The 18984-nt window shown below is 42.5% G+C and overlaps 1 protein-coding gene across 2 annotated transcripts; it reads left to right on the top strand.

Moving 5' to 3' along the window:
* The first annotated feature begins 10 nt into the window (after nucleotides 1–10).
* On the top strand, nucleotides 11–17415 carry LOC149136608 (uncharacterized). 2 transcript variants are annotated; one of them, XR_016241111.1, is made up of 3 exons: nucleotides 11–4409; nucleotides 12976–13185; nucleotides 15995–17415. XR_016241111.1 is itself a non-coding variant. In XM_089349306.1 (2 exons), exon 1 carries the CDS (start codon nucleotides 8286–8288, stop codon nucleotides 8784–8786), a length of 501 nt encoding a protein of 166 aa, XP_089205432.1. In that variant the 5' UTR covers nucleotides 11–8285; the 3' UTR covers nucleotides 8787–13185; nucleotides 15995–17415. The 2 variants fall into 2 exon arrangements, 1 of the variants encoding a protein (XP_089205432.1); XM_089349306.1 differs by having other exon boundaries at nucleotides 11–13185.
* Nucleotides 17416–18984: the final 1569 nt, after the last annotated feature.

Genomic DNA, 18984 nt, shown 5'->3' with positions numbered 1-18984 from the left:
GTTCTTTCTCTCTCCTACCCTATCTCTAATATTATTTCTAAAATCACTAGGTGATGAGAGTGACATCTGTAGTGTCGAACAAAATGTCTTGCAATATTTATGATTAAAGCGGCGGGCTGACAGAATCGTTAGCACACCTGGTGAGATGCTTAGCAGCATTTCGCATTGAAATTCCGCCTTTCATCCTGTTGAAAGGTCGCTAAAACAAGTACTAGTTGAACACGCGTTGATGTAATCGACTTTCCCCTTCCCCAAAATTGCTGGTCTTGTGACAAAATTTGAAACCGATATTTATTATGATTCTTTATTAAAGTGGAAATTTCATTAACGCAGGTATGTAACGTGGAAAACTACGGAAATTTTAACAACAATATCGAAACAACAATTTCTACAGTTTAGCCAAATGAACATAGAAAGTGAATGTGGTATGATGTCAGCAACTAGGGAGCTGACCGGAAGAGGATGAGGGGCAGAGGGAGCCTCGATTGAGATTTCGTGCCCTTTTTTTAGCGGGGTTGTTCTGACGAGAGGACGTGCCAAGCGATCGTCTAGGTGCTGGGAGAAGCAGCTGCTATTTCTAGCGTTCTTCGGGTTGGGACAGCCACGAGGATCGGATACTGCAGGACAGACTTGTGCAAGGGAAGGAAAACGAGGTAAGCCGATTACTTCGATTCGCATGCATACACCACAAGCTATTTCGGCGCCACGTGTAAAACTTCGCCGCGATGGCAGCTAAGATCAGAATCGCCAGCGACGTGATCAGGCCTTTTAATGGCAAGGGAGATGTAATGGCTTGGATGCGAAAGATCAGGCTTGCGGCGAGACTGCAAGGGATAAGCAATATGGCGAGTCTTATAGCCCTGACCCTGTATTTAGAGATGGACGAGGAAGAGAGGTTAGGTTCGGAGATGATCGAGCAGAGATTGATAGAGGCATATTCAGAGAGCGAGTATCCCGCCTTTGTTAAGCTAGGGACTGTTAGAGGGGGGGGGGAGAAGCGGTGGACGAATACACGGCATTGGTGCGTAGGCTGGCCACGCTGGCTGGGTTTATGGGAGAAGGCCTGGACAGCGGCGCGGCTGGCATTTTGTGAGTGGGTTCCCTGACGATGTAAGGATTCGATTGCAGCAGTTACCTGGCAGGAGAAAGATGGCACTCAGCGAGCTTGTAGCACAAGCTCGCGTGTTGACGCAACACATCGGACAGAAGACGATAGCGACGGAGGCACGTCCCGATGACCGGAGAAAGGCGTGAGAAAGCCTACCAAGCAACAACAGCGGCTGTTCTCGGTACAGTGTTTTAAATGTCAGGGGTCGCACATGGCGAAGGAATGCACCGAATCGGGGCCTGTCTGCTATCGATGCAGGAAGACGGGCACATCGCCTATGATTGCGGCCAGGGAAACAACCATGGGGAAGTAGCTGCCTCTCAAACTTTCCCCGCAACCGAGTAGAGGCACTTGTGGAGACGCTGCCCGTAGTCGAGGTCGAGGCCAAGGGGAAGAAGTTCAAGGCCCTCGTGGACACGGGTTGCACGACTACCCTCATGACGCCAAGGGTAGCGAAGAAATGGGATGGGGTGAGTAGCGTCTGGGCGGTCGACGGCAGAGAGATCCGTTGCAAGGGCAGCTGCAGTGTGGAGATAGCGTTACCAGGCACGGCGCTGAGGCTACAGGTGATCGTGATCGAATATATTTGATAGACGGGGTTGACGTCGTGTTGGGGATGGACACCATCAACCGTCTTGGTGGTGTCAGGATTGCAGGAGATGAGGTCACGTTCGGAGGTGTGGGGGCATCGTGCGTCGGGATCGCTGGGGAGAGCAGAGCCCCATGAGGGACAGCGCCGCTTACAACATTGAGAACAAAGATTTTCAGGCGGCGTTCGATAGTCGGAGGTGGACGATAGAGTGGCGATGGAAAGACGAGCCCCCAATACTAAAGAACAGGGTGAGCTGCTACCAGCATACCCTGAAAAGTTACGCTGGGGTCGAGTTTGATGAGGAGGTAGAGAGATGGATCAAGGAAGGAGTCCTTGTCCCGTGGAAAGAGGAGGCGGTGAGCGGAGTACTACCTCTGATAGCGGTGGAGGAGCCGACGAAGGGAAAAGTCAGACCGGTGCTGGACTTTAGGGAGCTGAACAAACATATATCGTGCCACACGGGAGGCGAGGCAACGGACGTTTGCGGTGAGATGTTACGTGTGTGGAGACAGTCGTGCAGCTCCATGTGAGTGACAAGCTGGTGCGGTACAAGGGCCGGACGTACTGTTAAACCAGGCTGGGTTTCGGGCTGAATTCCGCTCCGAAAATTATGGCAATGGTGCTCAAGTCCATCCTATGGAAAGAGGAGAGGATAAGGAAGGCCACCAGTTCCTACATCGACGACATTTTGGTTGACGAGACTGTAGTGCCAGCCACCGAGGTAGTGAGACACCTGGAGAGGTTCGGGCTGATTGCGAAGCCGCCAAATTCGATGGTGGGGGGAGCTGCACTGGGGCTGAAACTACGAAGAGACAGATCGGGCGAGCTGGTGTTCCGGAGAGGAAACGAGATCCCAGAGCTGAGTTCCAGCGTCAGCAGGAGAGAGTTGTTCTCGGTTTGTGGGAAGTTGGTTGGACACTACTCGATCGCTGGATGGCTGCGCACTGCGTGCAGTTACACCAAGAGATGAGCAGAGGGGAAGAGTTGGAGTGGCAAGGTGGGAGAGGCGATGATGCGGGAAATCCTAGAGAGGATGAGAGTGGAAGACCCGGTTAGAGGAAACTGGTATGTGCCCAAGACGGAATGCGGGACAGTTTGGTGTGATGCTAGCAGTATAGCGATAGGGGTTGTGTTGTGGAGATTGAAGGTGCTGAGGTACAGGATGTGGCTTGGCTACGGAAAGTGGACGACTTCAACCATACTAATGTTGCCGAACTAGACGCGGTGCTGAAAGGGGTGAACTTGGCCCTGAGATGGGGGTTGCGCTTGATCGAGATCCGTACGGATTCGGCCACCGTGGTCGGCTGGGTAGGAACAGTGATTACCAGTGAGAAGAGAGTCCGGACGAAAGGTACTGTGGAGATGTTGGTGAAACGCCGCCTAGGAGTTCTAGGAGAGCTGATCACCGAGTTTGGACTGAAGCTGAACGTGGTTTTCGTGCCTTTGGAGAGAAACAGGGTAGACGCAATGACCAGGGTGAAAAGGGCGTGGCTGGAGGAAGCAAGGAAAAGGATAGCGGCTGGGTGACTCCGAACTGAAGAGCTACATGCTATGCACCACTTGGGGGTGGATAGGACCCTGTATCTAGCGAAGATGATTGATGCTGACGTTACTAGGAGAAGCGTCAAGAAAGTGGTCGGGAACTGTGACAGATACCAGTCCATTGACCCACCCTGGGTGGGCATGAGCAAGGGAACCTCTCAGTAGAGTGCAACTGGAGGAGACTAGCTGTGGATGTGACGCACTACCGTCAGGGAATGTATCTCACCATGGTCGACTGTGGGCCGGGCCAGCTAGCCATTTGGAGGGAGTTGAGGACAGGCATTGCTGATGAGATTGCCCGGATTTTGAAGGGATATTCTTGGAGAGGGGTCCTGTGGAAGAACTGCTGATGGACAACAGGGTGGCGTTTCGTTCGGAAGCGTTGGGGGAGATGCTTGACTGGTAGAAGGTGCGACGATTGTTCAGAGCGGCGTATAGGCCAAGCAGCAATGGACTCGTTGAGAGGCACCATCGGATGATCAGGGCCATGGCTGAAAGGGGGCACATTTCGCCCCTGGAAGCAGTTTTCTGGTATGTCTCCCCGATCTGGACAAGCGGAAGAGTCTGTACCACACAGAGCAGTGTTCAAGTATGAATGGAGGCATCCCAGTAAGATGCCGGAGTACAGGGAAGGAACCCGCTGGCGTGAAAGTAGGGGAGGAAGTTTGGGTTAAGCCACCGAAGGCATGCTGCACGTCGCAATGGGGCAGGGGAACGGTGATGGCAGTCAATTCCAGAAACAATGTATCCATGGATGGAATGCCGCGTCACATGCTGGGCCTGTGCAGGATAGCCACTTCGTCAGATGAAGAGTGTGGAGAGGAAAACGAGGCACCTGGCTTGAGAAGATCTCGATGCGTAAGGCACCCGTCCATCTGGATGGCGGACTTCGAAGTGGAGTAGGGGTAAACGTGATCTTTAAGATCAGGGTGGCATGTGGTATGACGTCAGCAACTGGGGAGCTAACCGGAAGAGGAAGAGGGGCAGAGGGAGCCTCAATTAGGATTTCGTGCCCTTTTTCGAGCGGGGTTGTTGTGACGAGAGGACGTGCCAAGCGTTCATCTAGGTGCTGGGAGAAACAGCTGCTATTTCTAGCGTTCTTCGGGTTGGGCCAGCCACGAGGATCAGACACCGCAGGACAGACTCGTGCAAGGGAAGGAAAACGAGGTAAGCCAATTACTTTTACTCGCACGCATACACCAGTGAACTTTACATACCTGCTTTAATGAAATTTCTACACTTGAATATACAATACTTTGAAAAGTGCTGGAGATTTAAAATTTAATTTATTTATTCATTTTGCATATTCGTAATCTCCGACATGTAAAATGTAGGAACCCAAATGAACTTTTTCAGAAAAATGTATTTTTCAAGGTGAGGTGCGATTCTACATTAGCCTCAAATATTACCCACAAGTTAAAAAATTCTAAGCAATCACAACTTCTTCTAGAACTGGTTCCAGCAACAATCCCATCTTTTCATGCCTGTCTCAGCCCATCAAGCACAATAAATTCAGCACAGTTTGATAACTTCACAGAGAGCATTGAGAAACGGCAGATAGACAGTGAAAAGATGTGGACAACTAATGACAACTGACAGCAGCTAAACAATGACGGATGAGGACAGCAACACCAGCACCAAATAACCACACTTTGTTGTTACAATCACATGAAGAACAATAGCATTCAAACTTTCTCAATGTTTAGTCATTTGTAGTAATGACAATATTTGCTTTTTGTTAGTAGGGTGCACTGAAAGTGTAGCTGCTAAAATAAGAATAGCCTGGGCAAAGTTCAGGTGGCACATAAAATACACCATTTTGAGCGTGGTCATTGCCAGTACTGCCAACTGTAAAGAATGACGGAAAACACCATTGTTGACTCCTGCCATTATTCTAGCAATGTCAGTTCCTATAGCCAGTAAATTTTTTAAATCTAATTTCTTTTTCACTAATTCAATTTTTAAGGCATCAACAATACCATCTGCATCACGTTTCTAAGTATACCATACTGAGATATGTATGTACCACTTTTTTATGAGTGTCACTATAATATATAACAATTCCTAACAACTTGCTTATCAATTTTTCATTGGATTCATCTATTAACAGGCTAAATTTTCTGTCTCCTATATCAGAAATCAAATCTCCATCAAAATATGGAGCTAGAACATTTCTCACAATATTTGCACATTTTGTACAATGCAACTTCACTTTGGACATAATATCACTATCAGACATATAATTCTTGCATTACTCTATTAACTGATCACAACAATTAAATGAGGAGTGGCAACAAATAAACATTGATAAATTTGCTTCAAGCATAGATGTCTTATCATTTTTGGTATTGATAAAATTGGTAAGCAGAATCATTTGCTGTGGAGCTGATGCCTTACGTTTCTTTGCTTCACAGTGGCTTACTGAAAGAGAATATTTTGCCAACATATTACATCTACAATATCTGCAATGTGCTTTAGATTGGTCACTAGGTACTTCACACAACCACCTAGTAAACATTGGCGTCTTAAGCCATTCCTTTCGAAATTTTTGCTTGTACAACTTTGTCTTTTCTTTGCTCATTATAATGTAGTGGGAAGCAAGAAAATAAATTGAATGATTAATAAAAATATAAAACTGAAAACACAACTTATCAGTTTGCTACTAACAATTCTTTCATTCATCATTAACAATTCTTATGTTTGCTGCTTACAAATTCTTGAGGTGAAGAATACTGATTCAGGATGCAGGGTGGCCAACTTATAAATGGAAAAGTAAAATCTGCAGAAATCCTAAAACTGCGTTCTGATATAAACCTGAGAACATGATATTTCGCTTCCAATCTTACAATTAATATCTATTGGTAAAACCACAAATATAACTATAATACTTGAAAACAAAGTAGAAATATAAAGGGGGAGACCCTGCCACCCCCGTACTTCTATACAAAATATATAATCCAAAATAAGCATGAAAAAACACAGGCCTGTTTTAAAACAGTCAAACTGAAAGTAAATCAGTCAACCTGTCATGATAAAAACTCATCACTACAGAATAAAGCATTGTGAGGACGAATTTCTATGCTTTCATTCTTTGCAACATATTTACATTATTGTGTAGTGAGTTCAAGTGCTGACATGAGTTATCTTCTCCTCCTCCCCCCACCAACACCACTGTATCCAAGCCGGTGGTGTGGGGCTTGAAAAGTTCATAACCTCAAAAACTTCCTTTTGATAAAGTTTCATTTGAAGTTTCAAGATAGTGAAAGAAAATTGGATGTTTTATGTGACACATTCTACCAGTATACGAATTTTGAAAGTGTTTAGTTACAAAAAATAATCTTTTAAATGTGTCGGCCAAAGGGTAAAAGGAGGAAAAAAAAGAAAAAAAGGTAACTATTGTGGAAATGTCATGATCAGAGAAAAATGCTAAATAAAATTTTGAACCTGCTAAATGCTGAAAAAAAAAAATGTTAGATCTAACATAAAATATGCTAAATTGGCAACCCTGGTGGTAATCCCAAAGTAAGGATATGACACAGCCTAGAAACAATTCACCTGTAGAACGACCGTGCAGACCAAGGAGAATGATGACAAATGGAACGGCTCCTTTTAATGCGTCGCACTGTTGACACAAATATAATAATATAAGTGAACTTGCATATGAATGTGAGGAAGTGCCAACAAGGAAAAGAGAGAGACAAAACCGGTAAAGATGAATAAAGAGAAAGTTTTATGAGAGCATTAAACTGTATGCCTGTGTGTGAGTGAATATGGCATAATAACACAATATAAGACAGGCCATCATGTAAACAAAGAGTGTGTGCATGCAAATATGTGTAAGTGAATGCAACAGAATACAGAGCATGGAAACAGTCTATAATAAGGACGTTAAGCATCCTGAACACAAGGATAAGAAATACCAGTTCTTAGTTAAGGTACACAGTAGATTGAAAATCTGTATATAAGAGTTTGTGGCATTGAGGCAGAGCTAAGTCACATGTTGTGAATAGTTGAGGCTTCCATGCCGAGCCGGTTACTTGATACAGGAGTCCTCGCAGGTTGAGTTCTGTTAACCTTGGTGAAGATATTTCACAACAGTATTGAGTGAACCTGTGCAGGCGCTGTTTGGTTGCTGTGTACATAGAGACGTCGTGTTGACGCTGGCGACGAAGAAGCTGAAGGTGGCGTCGAAGATGGAGCTGGCAGCAAGGTGTGAAGCTGTGTCGTGTTGTCACTGGAAACTGGCTTGTTGGTGCTCTGTGGTCAACGACCAGACCTCAGAAGGTCTGAAGCCGCGACAATTTGGCATGGATAAAGCAGACTATTTTATAGGAAAAAATCGGCTCCAGAAGCATCAGAAAACACTCTCTCATGTGACCTTATCAGAAGGCCACGATTGGTTGGTATGCACGCTGGCGTGAAAAAGAACCAGTGACAAATGCCACGCAAATAACAACCAATCAGGGCGATGTACACAGCAGGGTCCAAGATGCGGCCGAAGGCTTGATGTTACCCGCTACGTCCGCATTTACAAATATACAACCAAGAGAGAAGCTTCGCTACACACCAATGATTCCATCTAGGAAACTGCATCTACATGGCTCACTGCTATGAACTAGTATTCTCTTATTAATTCTTTTCTATAATAGTAAATATTAGGTAAAAATATAGGGACCCTATTTTGAACTGAGTATGCAATCATGATGTTGTATCGAATGATGTTGATGGATGGATGTTGTCTTTACTTCATATAAAATCATGCATTTTTCAATGGACATGTTGGACAACATCTTCAATGGACATGTTGGACAACACCTTCAATGGACATGTTGGACAACATTCAGGGGGCTTCCATGGCGTACATGGAGGCTATGGTTTTGGTTCCTGAAATGAGGAGGGAACCAGGCTGCTGGAGTTCTGTGATGCAAATGACCTTATGGTTTGCAATACTAACTTCAGGAAACCTGCCAGTCAGCTAGTCACCTACCGTTCTGGCAGACACACTAGCCAAAATGATTACATCCTCACCAGGAAAAGGCAAAGATGGCTGCTTATAAATGCCAAAACCTTCCAAGGCGACAAAAGAAACAGGCTTGGAAGGACTGGAAGAACGGAGGTAGCAGGGAATTGTATCAGACTGTCAGAAGGGAAGCTAGGCGACAAGTTTATTTAGCCAGAGGGGAAGCAGATAAGAATAAATTTGCCAATGTTCTGCGCCGTGAGGACCAAAGACTTGAAGTATTTCATGTTGCAAGACAGTGTGTGATAGAGAATCGTGATGTCCTAGGAGAGAAATGTGTTCGTATGGATGATGGTACACTTGCACTAAACGATGAGATGCAGTTTGGGTTCGTGCCTGGGAAAAGCACCACTGATGCTATATTTCTGGTAAGACAGCTGCAGGAGAAATACCTAACCAAAGATAAACCTCTGTACCTGGCTTTTGTTGACATGCAGAAAGCCTTTGACTGGGTCTCCCGATCCCTTATCTGGTGGTCAATGATGAAACTAGGGATAGAAGAATGGTTAGTGAGAGCTGTGTGAGCCATGTAGAGATGCTGTCAGTAAGGTGAGGGTTCGCAACAAGTACAGTGAAGAATTCCAAGTAGAGGTAGGGGTCAACCAAGGTTCTGTCCTCAGCCCCTTCCTATTTATCATAGTCCTCCAGGCGATAACAGAGGAATTCAAGACAGGATGCCCCTGGGAGTTCCTCTATGCTGATGACCTTGCACTAATTGTTGGTTACTATGAAAACTAAAGGAGAAGTTTCAGATGTGGGAGCAAGGACTAGAATCGAAGGGCCTTAGAGTCAACCTAGCTAAAACCAAAGTCCTAATAAGTAGGAAGGTAGATAAAACACAAACCCCTTCAGGTAGAAACTCTATAAGATGTACCCAGTGTAAGCTATGGACACATAAGAGGTGCAGCAATATCAAAGGCAGGTTAACTAGGAAGTTAGTTTTTGTATGTGGCAGATGTTCAGGAGCAATAGACACTGAAAATGTGCAGGAAACAACTTTTGCCACATTCCAGGTAGAAAAACTAGATGTAGTTGATAGCTTCTGCTATCTAGGTGACCAAGTTAGTAGTGGGGGTGGGTGCGCTGAAAGTGTAGCTGCTAGAATAAGAATAGCCTGGGCAAAGTTCAGAGAGCTCTTACCTCTGCTGGTGACAAAGGGTCTCTCTCTCAGAGTAAAAGGCAGACCGTATGTCGCATGTGTACGAACAGCCATGCTTCATGTCAGTGAAACATGGGCCGTGACTGTTGAAGACATGCGTAGGCTCGCAAGGAATGAAGCAAGTATGCGCCGATGGATGTGTAATGTCAGTGTGCATACTCAACAGAGTGTAAGTACTTTGAGAGAAAAGTTAAACCTAAGAAGCATCAGTTGTGGTGTGCAAGAGAGACGATTGCACTGGTATGGTCATGTGGCGAGAATGAATGAGGATAGCTGTGTGAAAAAGTGCCACACCCTAGCGATTGAGGGAACCTGTGGTAGAGGTAGATCCAGGAAAACCTGGGATGAGGTTGTGAAGCACAACCTTTGAACTTTGGGCCTCACCGAGGCAATGACTTGTGACTGAGACCTTTGGAGATATGTTGTGCGTGAGAGGACCCGGCAAGCCAAGTGAGACCATAATCCAAGGCCTCTGCCAGGGGAGTAGCCAGCCCACTTATATGTACCTTTCATTCATTGGACACAAAACACTGCTTGCAAAGACCTATTGAGTCAAGTGAAATCGAAATCAAACTAAATTCTACGACTGGCACCCATGCCAACATCTCCCTCATTGGACACTGAACTCAGCTTGTGAAGACCTGCTGGGGCAAGTGAAAGCAAAATCCTGATGGCACCTGTACCAGTGGTGCGCTAACAGCACTGTCTGAGCGTGATCGTTGCCAGAGCAGCTGTCTGGCTTCCGTGCCAGTGACATGTAAATAGCACCATTTGAGCGTGATTGGTACTTGTGCCAGTGGAACGTGAAAAGACATTCGAGCGAGGTCATTGCCAGTGCCGCGGGACTGGCTCCTGTGCAGGTGGCACGTAAAATACACCATTTTGAGCATGGCCGTTGCCAGTACCACCTGACTGGCCTTCGTGCGGGTGGCACATAAAAGCACTCACTATACTCTCGGAGTGGTTGGCGTTAGGAAGGGCATCCAGCTGTAGAAATTCTGCCAAATCAGATTGGAGCCTGGTGTAGCCATCAGTCCTCAGTCAAATCGTCCAACCCATGCTAGCATGGAAAGCGGACGTTAAACAATGATGATGGTTATGATTGTCAGGCAGCCATGATCAATGGTTTAGATGGTGAGCAGAACAAGTTTGAATAAAAGCCTTCTTTTGAGTTGTTTTACAACACTTACCAACACCTTGTGAGTTCACATGAACAATACCAACATGTCTCTGAGAAAATTCTCCAAATGATTTTTCCTTGCTGTTGTAGCTTTGGCGATCATGTGCAAACATGCTTCTCAGCACATGAAATGTTTCTAGCAACACCACCAAGATGCCAGTAGCTATGCTACCTGCAATACCGTTCACATCAGCCAACATGCCCAGTAAATTCCTGTTTGTCTTGTTTTCTTTGTTATTCATCCTCAAAAAAGACTATCAGTATCAAATGCCTGCTATCAGTTCATCTTGAGTCTCTAACAATATCAACCATGCCATTTGAAAAACAATATCAGCACATTCTTCCACTGATGCCTCCATCTACTTCAGTGACAGGAATGAGATTAGTCAGCATGTTTTCTCCAGTGCAGTATGGAAAAAGACCATTTTCTTCATCAAGATTTTTATACTTTTCTTACTGATTTCTCCTACTTTCCACTAATATAAGCATACTTCTTAATACTTTCACATTGCACACATTTTGACATGCACATATTCACATTTAATATGCATACAAGCGCCCAGAATAACCTGCACATACACACTTAGCAAACATTCATTGCTAGCAATATGCATAAAATTACTATGGGTAGAAGATGCAATCTTACTCCAGCTGCATATGTCCCTAAGCTCGAGAATAGGTTCACAATTCCAACCCACTGGTATTCAAGGCAAATGTGCATATTTAAATGTACCTGAATATGCAACTACCAACCCATTGGTAGTCACTACACTGATTCACTGGAAAACATGCACATCACCGGTACAAGTTACTCACTCAGTTACACATTTAACTGTACTCATCTGGTTCACATGCCTGTATGTTGTCTCATCAGATCTTCTTACCTAGTATTTTTACAATTATACTCTGGTATAACATTTAATCAACATTTTTAATCTTGCATTCACCCTTTTCTAATAATGCTTTTTTTTTATACATTTCACATCTGCAATTCCTGCACTATTCTCATTTTGTTCAATTCACTGTGATTGGACATTTTCACTGGCAGAAGAGTTAAGTTCTAAGACTGTTCAGCTGTCAGATCACTACACCCAATATTCTTTAATGAATAGGTAGTGTCATTTACATTTCTTCCTTTTCTGCATGCATGCTGCAATATTTTTGGTAGTTCCAAAAAATGAAAAAAATGATTTGCAATTTCGTGTTTCATAAATCTTTTTATATTTAATACTTGTTAATGTGGTTTCTTCCTAGGTGCTATTTTTTAGTACTTTTCACTTTCGTTTAGTGTTTTTTAGTGCCTTTTGAATAGGCAATTACTGTACTGAGAATCTAAACCAATTTAAAAACCTACCAGACAAAATTAACAGTAACATTTTATTTCAAGCAATACATAATTATAATAAGTCATCTGTTATCATTAATACATTATGGACAGCAATCTGTTAAATGTTAGGTTATCTTCATAAACAGAAAGGATGAAAATGTACCAAAAAACCTCATAGCTACTGATGTATTGTCCTTTTTTTAATCTTGCTGGAAATGATTAATTTCATCATGGTTGTTTTATTGCATCAGAACAAACATTTCAGCATTAGAACTCTTGATGATACATTCACAGACATATGTGCAGGTGTGTGGTGCATTTTTAAAATTCTTTATTTTAGGCAAGGGGGTAAACAGCGCCCAGGATTCTTTACAGGTCCTCTGAGATTAGTGGGAAGACCTAGCCTTATAAGTGGTAAATTGGCAGAATTGTAAAAATGTCAGACTGAATTCTTTGTAGCATTTTTTTAGGCCTTCCCACCTAAGTTCAAATGTTGCCATGGTCAATCTGGGATGTTGAAGTAACCTATAATTTGGCTTAACATAATCACTTGGCATATGGATATCTCTAGCAAAGTCAACTCTGTTGCAACTATTTGGACCAGGTTTTCAGTTTGAAGATACCTGCCTTCCTTCAACCAGTCTTGAAGGTCTTGTAAAGAATCAATGGCACTAATGGAAATAGCAATTAAAAAATTGCCTCCCCGATCTATGCATTAATGCTGAAATCCTGCATAGCCTTTCATAACCTTTTGTAATCTCATTCCAAAAAGAGGGGATTGCTAGCATTTTTAAATAGACCACTTGAACATTGTGGAAATTCTTTCCACATGAAACCATTGGTAGTATTGTTAATCCACCAAACGTGGTATTCAGCCCTCATTCTCACTTTTCAATATTTATATATATTTAAAGTGATTATACAATCATCTATGTAATAATAACTACATGATATACTAGTATACATGAGTGAAATGTGTAAAGATTATGCAATTTATGATGTTATAATAAACAGTTTAACTGAATTTGCTATTATAATCTGTTCAAGGATGGCTGCATAAAGAAGTGCTGATCTTTAATTGTGGAGGGAGCCCATGAACAGGGTAGACCTGGAAAGACATGGGACAAAGTGGTGAGAAAGGATATTCAGACGTTGGACCTCACAGAGGAAATGACAAGGGACCAAGACTTCTGGCAGTTTGCTGTGCTTCAGAAGACACATCAAGCTAAATAAAACCATGGCCATCTATACATACAGGTAATGTCCTCTTTCAGCTGATAGGTCCTTGTCTTAAGGGCTCACAGATGCTGATGTTATGTAAAGAGCACTCATGCCAGTGCCATATAAAGCACCCATGCCAGTGCTACATGAAAGCGCCCATACCAGTGCCATGTAAAACCTCTTGTACCAGTGACACATAAAAACTCCCATGCCAGTACCACACATAAGCGCCTGTGCTGGTGCCATATAAAAGCTCCCATGCTGATGCCACATAAAAACACTTGTGCTGATGTCACGTAAAAGTGCCCATGCTGATGCCATGTGAAAAGCTCTCAGTACATTCTGTAAAGTGGTTGGTGTTAGGAAGGTATCCAGCCATAGAAAACATGCCAAAACAGACAATTGGAGCCAGGTGCAACTCTCAACTTGCCAAGTCTTGTCAAACTAACCAACTCGTGCCAGTATAGAAAGGGGACATTAAATGATGATGATGATGTATGTATGTATATATATATATATATGGTGGACTCTCCCATTGAAGACAACGTATGAGCTCTCAGCTTTTTCTGATCAAATGTTCGTGCCACACATTAGTTCAAACTCTCCATTAAATCAACATTGTCTGAACAGGTGCACTGTGTACCATATACCAGGTGTCAAAGTGATCACAGAGAAATGTGCGATGAAGTGTTTTGCTCAAGAACACAACACACCACCCAGGCTAGGAATTGAAATCACGATCATGAGTGCAACACCCTGACCACTAAGTCGTGTGCTCTCACTAAATATATAGGTATATATGTGTCATCATCATCATCATCATCATCATCGTTTAACGTCCGCTTTCCATGCTAGCATGGGTTGGACGATTTGACTGAGGACTGGTGAAACCGGATGGCAACACCAGGCTCCAGTCTGATTTGGCAGAGTTTCTACAGCTGGATGCCCTTCCTAACGCCAACCACTCAGAGAGTGTAGTGGGTGCTTTTACGTGTCACCCGCACGAAAACGGCCACGCTCGAAATGGTGTCTTTTATGTGCCACCCGCACAAGCCAGTCCAGGGGCACTGGCAACGATCTCGCTCGAAAATCCTACAGGAGCCAGTCAGGCGGTACTGGCAACGGCCACGCTCAAAATGGTGCATCTCATGTGCCACCCGCACAAGAACCAGTCCAGGGGCACTGGCAACGATCTTACTTGGCTTGCCGGGTCTTCTCACGCACAGCCCATTTCCAAAGGTCTCGGTCCGTAGTCATCGCCTCGGTGAGGCCCAATGTACGAAGGTCTTGCCTCACCACCTCAGCCCAGGTCTTCCTGGGCCTACCTCTTCCACGGGTTCCCTCAACTGTTAGGGTGTGGCACTTTTTCACGCAGCTATCCTCCTCCATTCTCACCACATGTCCATACCAGCGCAATCGTCTCTCTTGCACGCCACAACTGATGCTTCTAATGTTCAGCTTTTCTCTCAAGATACTTACACTCTGACGGGTATTCACATTGACATTACACATCCAACGGAGCATACTGGCTTCATTCCTTGCGAGCTTACGTATGTCCTCAGCAGTTACAGCCCATGTTTCACTGCCATGTAGCATGGTTGTTCGTACGCATGCGTCATACAGTCTGCCTTTTACTCTGAGTGAGAGTCCCTTTGTCGCCAGCAGGGGTAAGAGCTCTCTAAACTTTGCCCAGGCTATTCTTATTCTAGCAGCTACACTTTCAGCGCACCCACCCCCACTACTAACTTGGTCGCCCAGATGTGTATATATAAATAATAGTTATTATGATAAGAAGTTTTACAGTGTAATGTTTGTTGGTGCCTGGTGTTGCCATCCGGTTTCACCAGTCCTCAGTCAAATCGTCCAACCCATGCTAGCATGGAAAGCGGACGTTAAACGATGATGATGATGATGATGACACCTATGAACGAATAAAATAAGGCATTTAAGAAAATCCCGCACACAACTGGCCTTAAAATCAGAGTTGTAGAAAAGACAGTAGGACTATCAAATCTGTATTAAGTAAGTCATACCCATTTGATAAAATCATGTGTCGGAATAATTGTGCAGTATATTCAGTAAACCCACGTGAACTGCAAAAAGAAAAACACTGTATACTAGATTAAGTGCCAAGAAGGGACTTGCGCGATTATCCCAGAGTCTTTTTGGAGCATCAATGATAGGCTCAAAGACCACCTGGAAAACTACACTGAGAAAAAAAAAACAAACATCTATGAACATGTTGTAGACTGCCACAATGGATCCTTAGGGAGACTTAGGTTAGGCATCCTATCTATACATCCCACTGATGCAATGCTGAGACAAGTCACCGAAGCTGTCTGTATACAGGAATATAAACCCACCCTCAACTGTAAATCCGAATGGGGTAGCACCCAGATTCCACTTGGGAGTACTGATCTATAATCACCCCTTTCTCTCATTTAGATGTAAAAATCCATACATACATGTTGAGATGCATGATACTGAAATACATATATGTAGTTATATATAATCGTATGAGTGTACATAGTTTAATTTGTATGTACATATGTGTAGATGTGTATTTTAGCATGTATGTGTATGTGTGTAAGTTATGAGTGTGTATATGCATGCACATATGGGTATGTGTGTGTGTATGTATATATATATATATATATATATATATATATATATATATATATTATATATATACTGGGGTTGGACAAAATAATGGAAACACCTAGCATCATAGCATCATAATTTGGAAATATCTATAAAACCATCAAAAGCTTGTTTATTTTTATGTTTTTTTTTATTTATTATTAGTGTTGCTTAATGTTTTGCTAAAATTTCTGTTTCTTTTCAGATATTATCAGAAAAGGTAATTAAAATTCATTAAAATGACAGATCTATCAGACTTTCAAAGAGGTCAAATTGTTGGTGCTCGTATGACAGGTGCTAGCGTAATGAAAACAGCTGAAATGTTTGGTGTATCAAGAAGTACTGTCTCAAAAGTAATGACAGCCTTTGAGAAAGAGGGAAAAACCTCCTCGTCAAAACAAAACTCTGGAAGAAAACCAAATCTTTCAGATAGAAACCGTTGGACTCTTATGCGAATTGTTTGAAAGGATCACAAAAGTACAGCTCCCAAAATTACTGCAGAGCTTAATGACCACCTTGAGAACCCAGTTTCCACAAAACTGTTCGCTGGGAGCTGCACAAAGCTGGATTTCACAGGAGGGCTGCAATCAGAAAAGCACTACTTTCAAAAACAAACGTTGCAAAGTGTTTAGAGTGGAGTAAAAAACTACAGAATAGGTCCCTAGAGCAGTGGAAGAATGTAATTTTCTCAGACAAGTCATCCTTTACATTATTTCCGACCACCAGCCGAGTATATGAGTGGAGACAGCCAAAAGGAGCATTTGACCCAGACTGCCTTCTTCCAACTGTTAAACATGGAGGAGGATTTGTGATGATCTGGGGGGCTATATCTTGGAAATCCGCTGGCCCAATGGTTTCCCTTCATGGCAGAATTAATAGTCAAGACTATTTAAGCATTTTATCTAATCAAATTCATCCTATGGTTGCAGAACTGTTTCTGGAGGGTAACACAATCTTTCAGGATAATAATGCACTAATTCACACAGCTAAAGTTGTTACTGAATGGCATGAGGAACATTCTAGTGAAGTTGAACATCTCACCTGGCCACCACAGTCCCAGATCTTAATATTATTGAACATTTATGGTGCATTTTAGTAAAACATGTAAGGAGTTAATATTCTCCACCATCACCGCTACAAGAACTGGAGACTGTTTTAGCTGAAGAATGGACAAAAATTCCTTTGGAAACAATTCAAACTTTGTACAAGTCCATGCCTCATAGAATTCAAGCTGTAATTACTGCCAAAGGTAGTTCTACCCCATATTAAAATAAATGTTTGAAATTTTAAGGTGTTTCCATTATTTTGTCCAACACCTGTATGTGTGTATGCACATATATATGTATATGTCTATGTAAAATACAAGGAAAAAAAATTTTGAATTTTAACCATTGTCTGCGAAAATAGTGACATTTATGTGTAGATGGATAAGCATATATATGTGTATATTTTAAGATTATACTCATATATGTGTATGTGTACGTGTTCATATGATTGTGTGTGCTTGTACATAAGTATAGGTAGGTTTATATTTGCATGTCTCTATCTAAGACATTGTATCCATTCACCGTTAGACGGTGGTGAGAGGGATATATATATATATATATATATATATATATATATATATATATATACAACCTTCAACAGAGTAACAGTCATACATGAACAAACACACATATCAGTACATAAACATACGTTCACATGTACATACACATATACACACACGCAGACACGTCTACATACATACCTAAATGCTCACATACATACATAAATATATAGATACATATGTACATATACACATGCATGTAGGCATGCATACATACATACATACATACATACATACATACATACATACATAAACAGTGGCCTACAATGTGTTTGCAGTGCCAGTACTCATGCCAACATTTGGACGCTTGGTGAGATCCAAGCCATTGATGTGAAAAGCCAAAAAATACTAACAAGCACACATAATTTCCACGTAAACAGTGATGTAGACCGCTTCTACCTAAAATGAAAACAAGGCGGAAGAGGCTTAACATCAATCTAAAATGCCTTTGAATGTTGCATCCCTTTGGCAACATCTTTCAACCAACAAGTGGCGAAGTGCATCCCTTGACCAAATTTGTATACATGAGGCTGATAACATCATAAGACTTGGAAGGCAGCTCCTTGAGCAACACACTTTGTCTGATATCCTAGAATACATGCCCAAAGAAGTTGCAGGACTCTACCGCAACATATCATCAGATGAAATGATAAGCAGAAGATTATGCATGGATATGTTACTAGAAAGCTCCGTGATAATAGTAACATCGATCATCAAAGCAGTTTATCATGGACCAATAGCTGGGAACAGGAAATATCAACCAAGTACTTGATGCACAAAAGGAATAGAAACGCAGGTAAAAACGTAAAGTGTGAAAACTGATACAGACTTTGTGGAGTTCACACTGAAGATATCACCCACATCATAAGCAGTTGTCCGAAAATGTCATCACAGTATTATCTACCAATGAAACATGATGTTTGTAGCTAGGGCACTCTATAATGAAATCCGTCGGAAGGATAATCCCAAGACAAAGAAATAAGAACCCACAATATGATAGAAGCCATTGCCACTCATAATATAAAGGAATACTGGTGGAATGTACCAGTGAAGACCTCAATACAATGTAAGCACGACAGACCTGATATAATGATTTGGGGTAGAGAAGAGAAACTGTGTACAGTTGTGGAAATTAGCTGCCCAGCGGATGTTAACATAAAGCTGAAGATCAGTGAAAAAGAGAATACTTATGCTGAACTATTGAGAAATCTGTAGTTACTCTATCCAGATTACAAGTTCAGCTTTATACCTGTAACTATTAGGGCCCTGGGATATGTAACACACTACCTAAATACCAATCTTAAATTAGGCTTCTCAAAGCCAGAAAGGAGAAAGCTAAATTGAAGACTACAAATCCAATCTGGAACTGTAAAAATCTGTAAAACTTACCAGAAGTTTATCATTTAAATATATATAAGCATGTCTAGACATGTAACTATATCCATGAAAATACATACATAAAACATACAAATCTGTACATGCATGCATGCACATGCACACACACATACATACCATGACCTAACTGTTACTTTCTCAGATGCAGCACAAAATTTTGTCAGTGAACTGGTTGTGGCTTTAAAGCGACGAAA

Source organism: Octopus bimaculoides, chromosome 3 (assembly GCF_046866305.1).
Source record: "Octopus bimaculoides isolate indiv1 chromosome 3, ASM4686630v1, whole genome shotgun sequence".
Classification (NCBI taxonomy): Eukaryota; Metazoa; Mollusca; class Cephalopoda; order Octopoda; family Octopodidae; genus Octopus; species Octopus bimaculoides.
The sequence above is the reverse complement of the archived record's forward strand: the minus strand, read 5'-3'. Positions and strand labels throughout refer to the sequence as shown.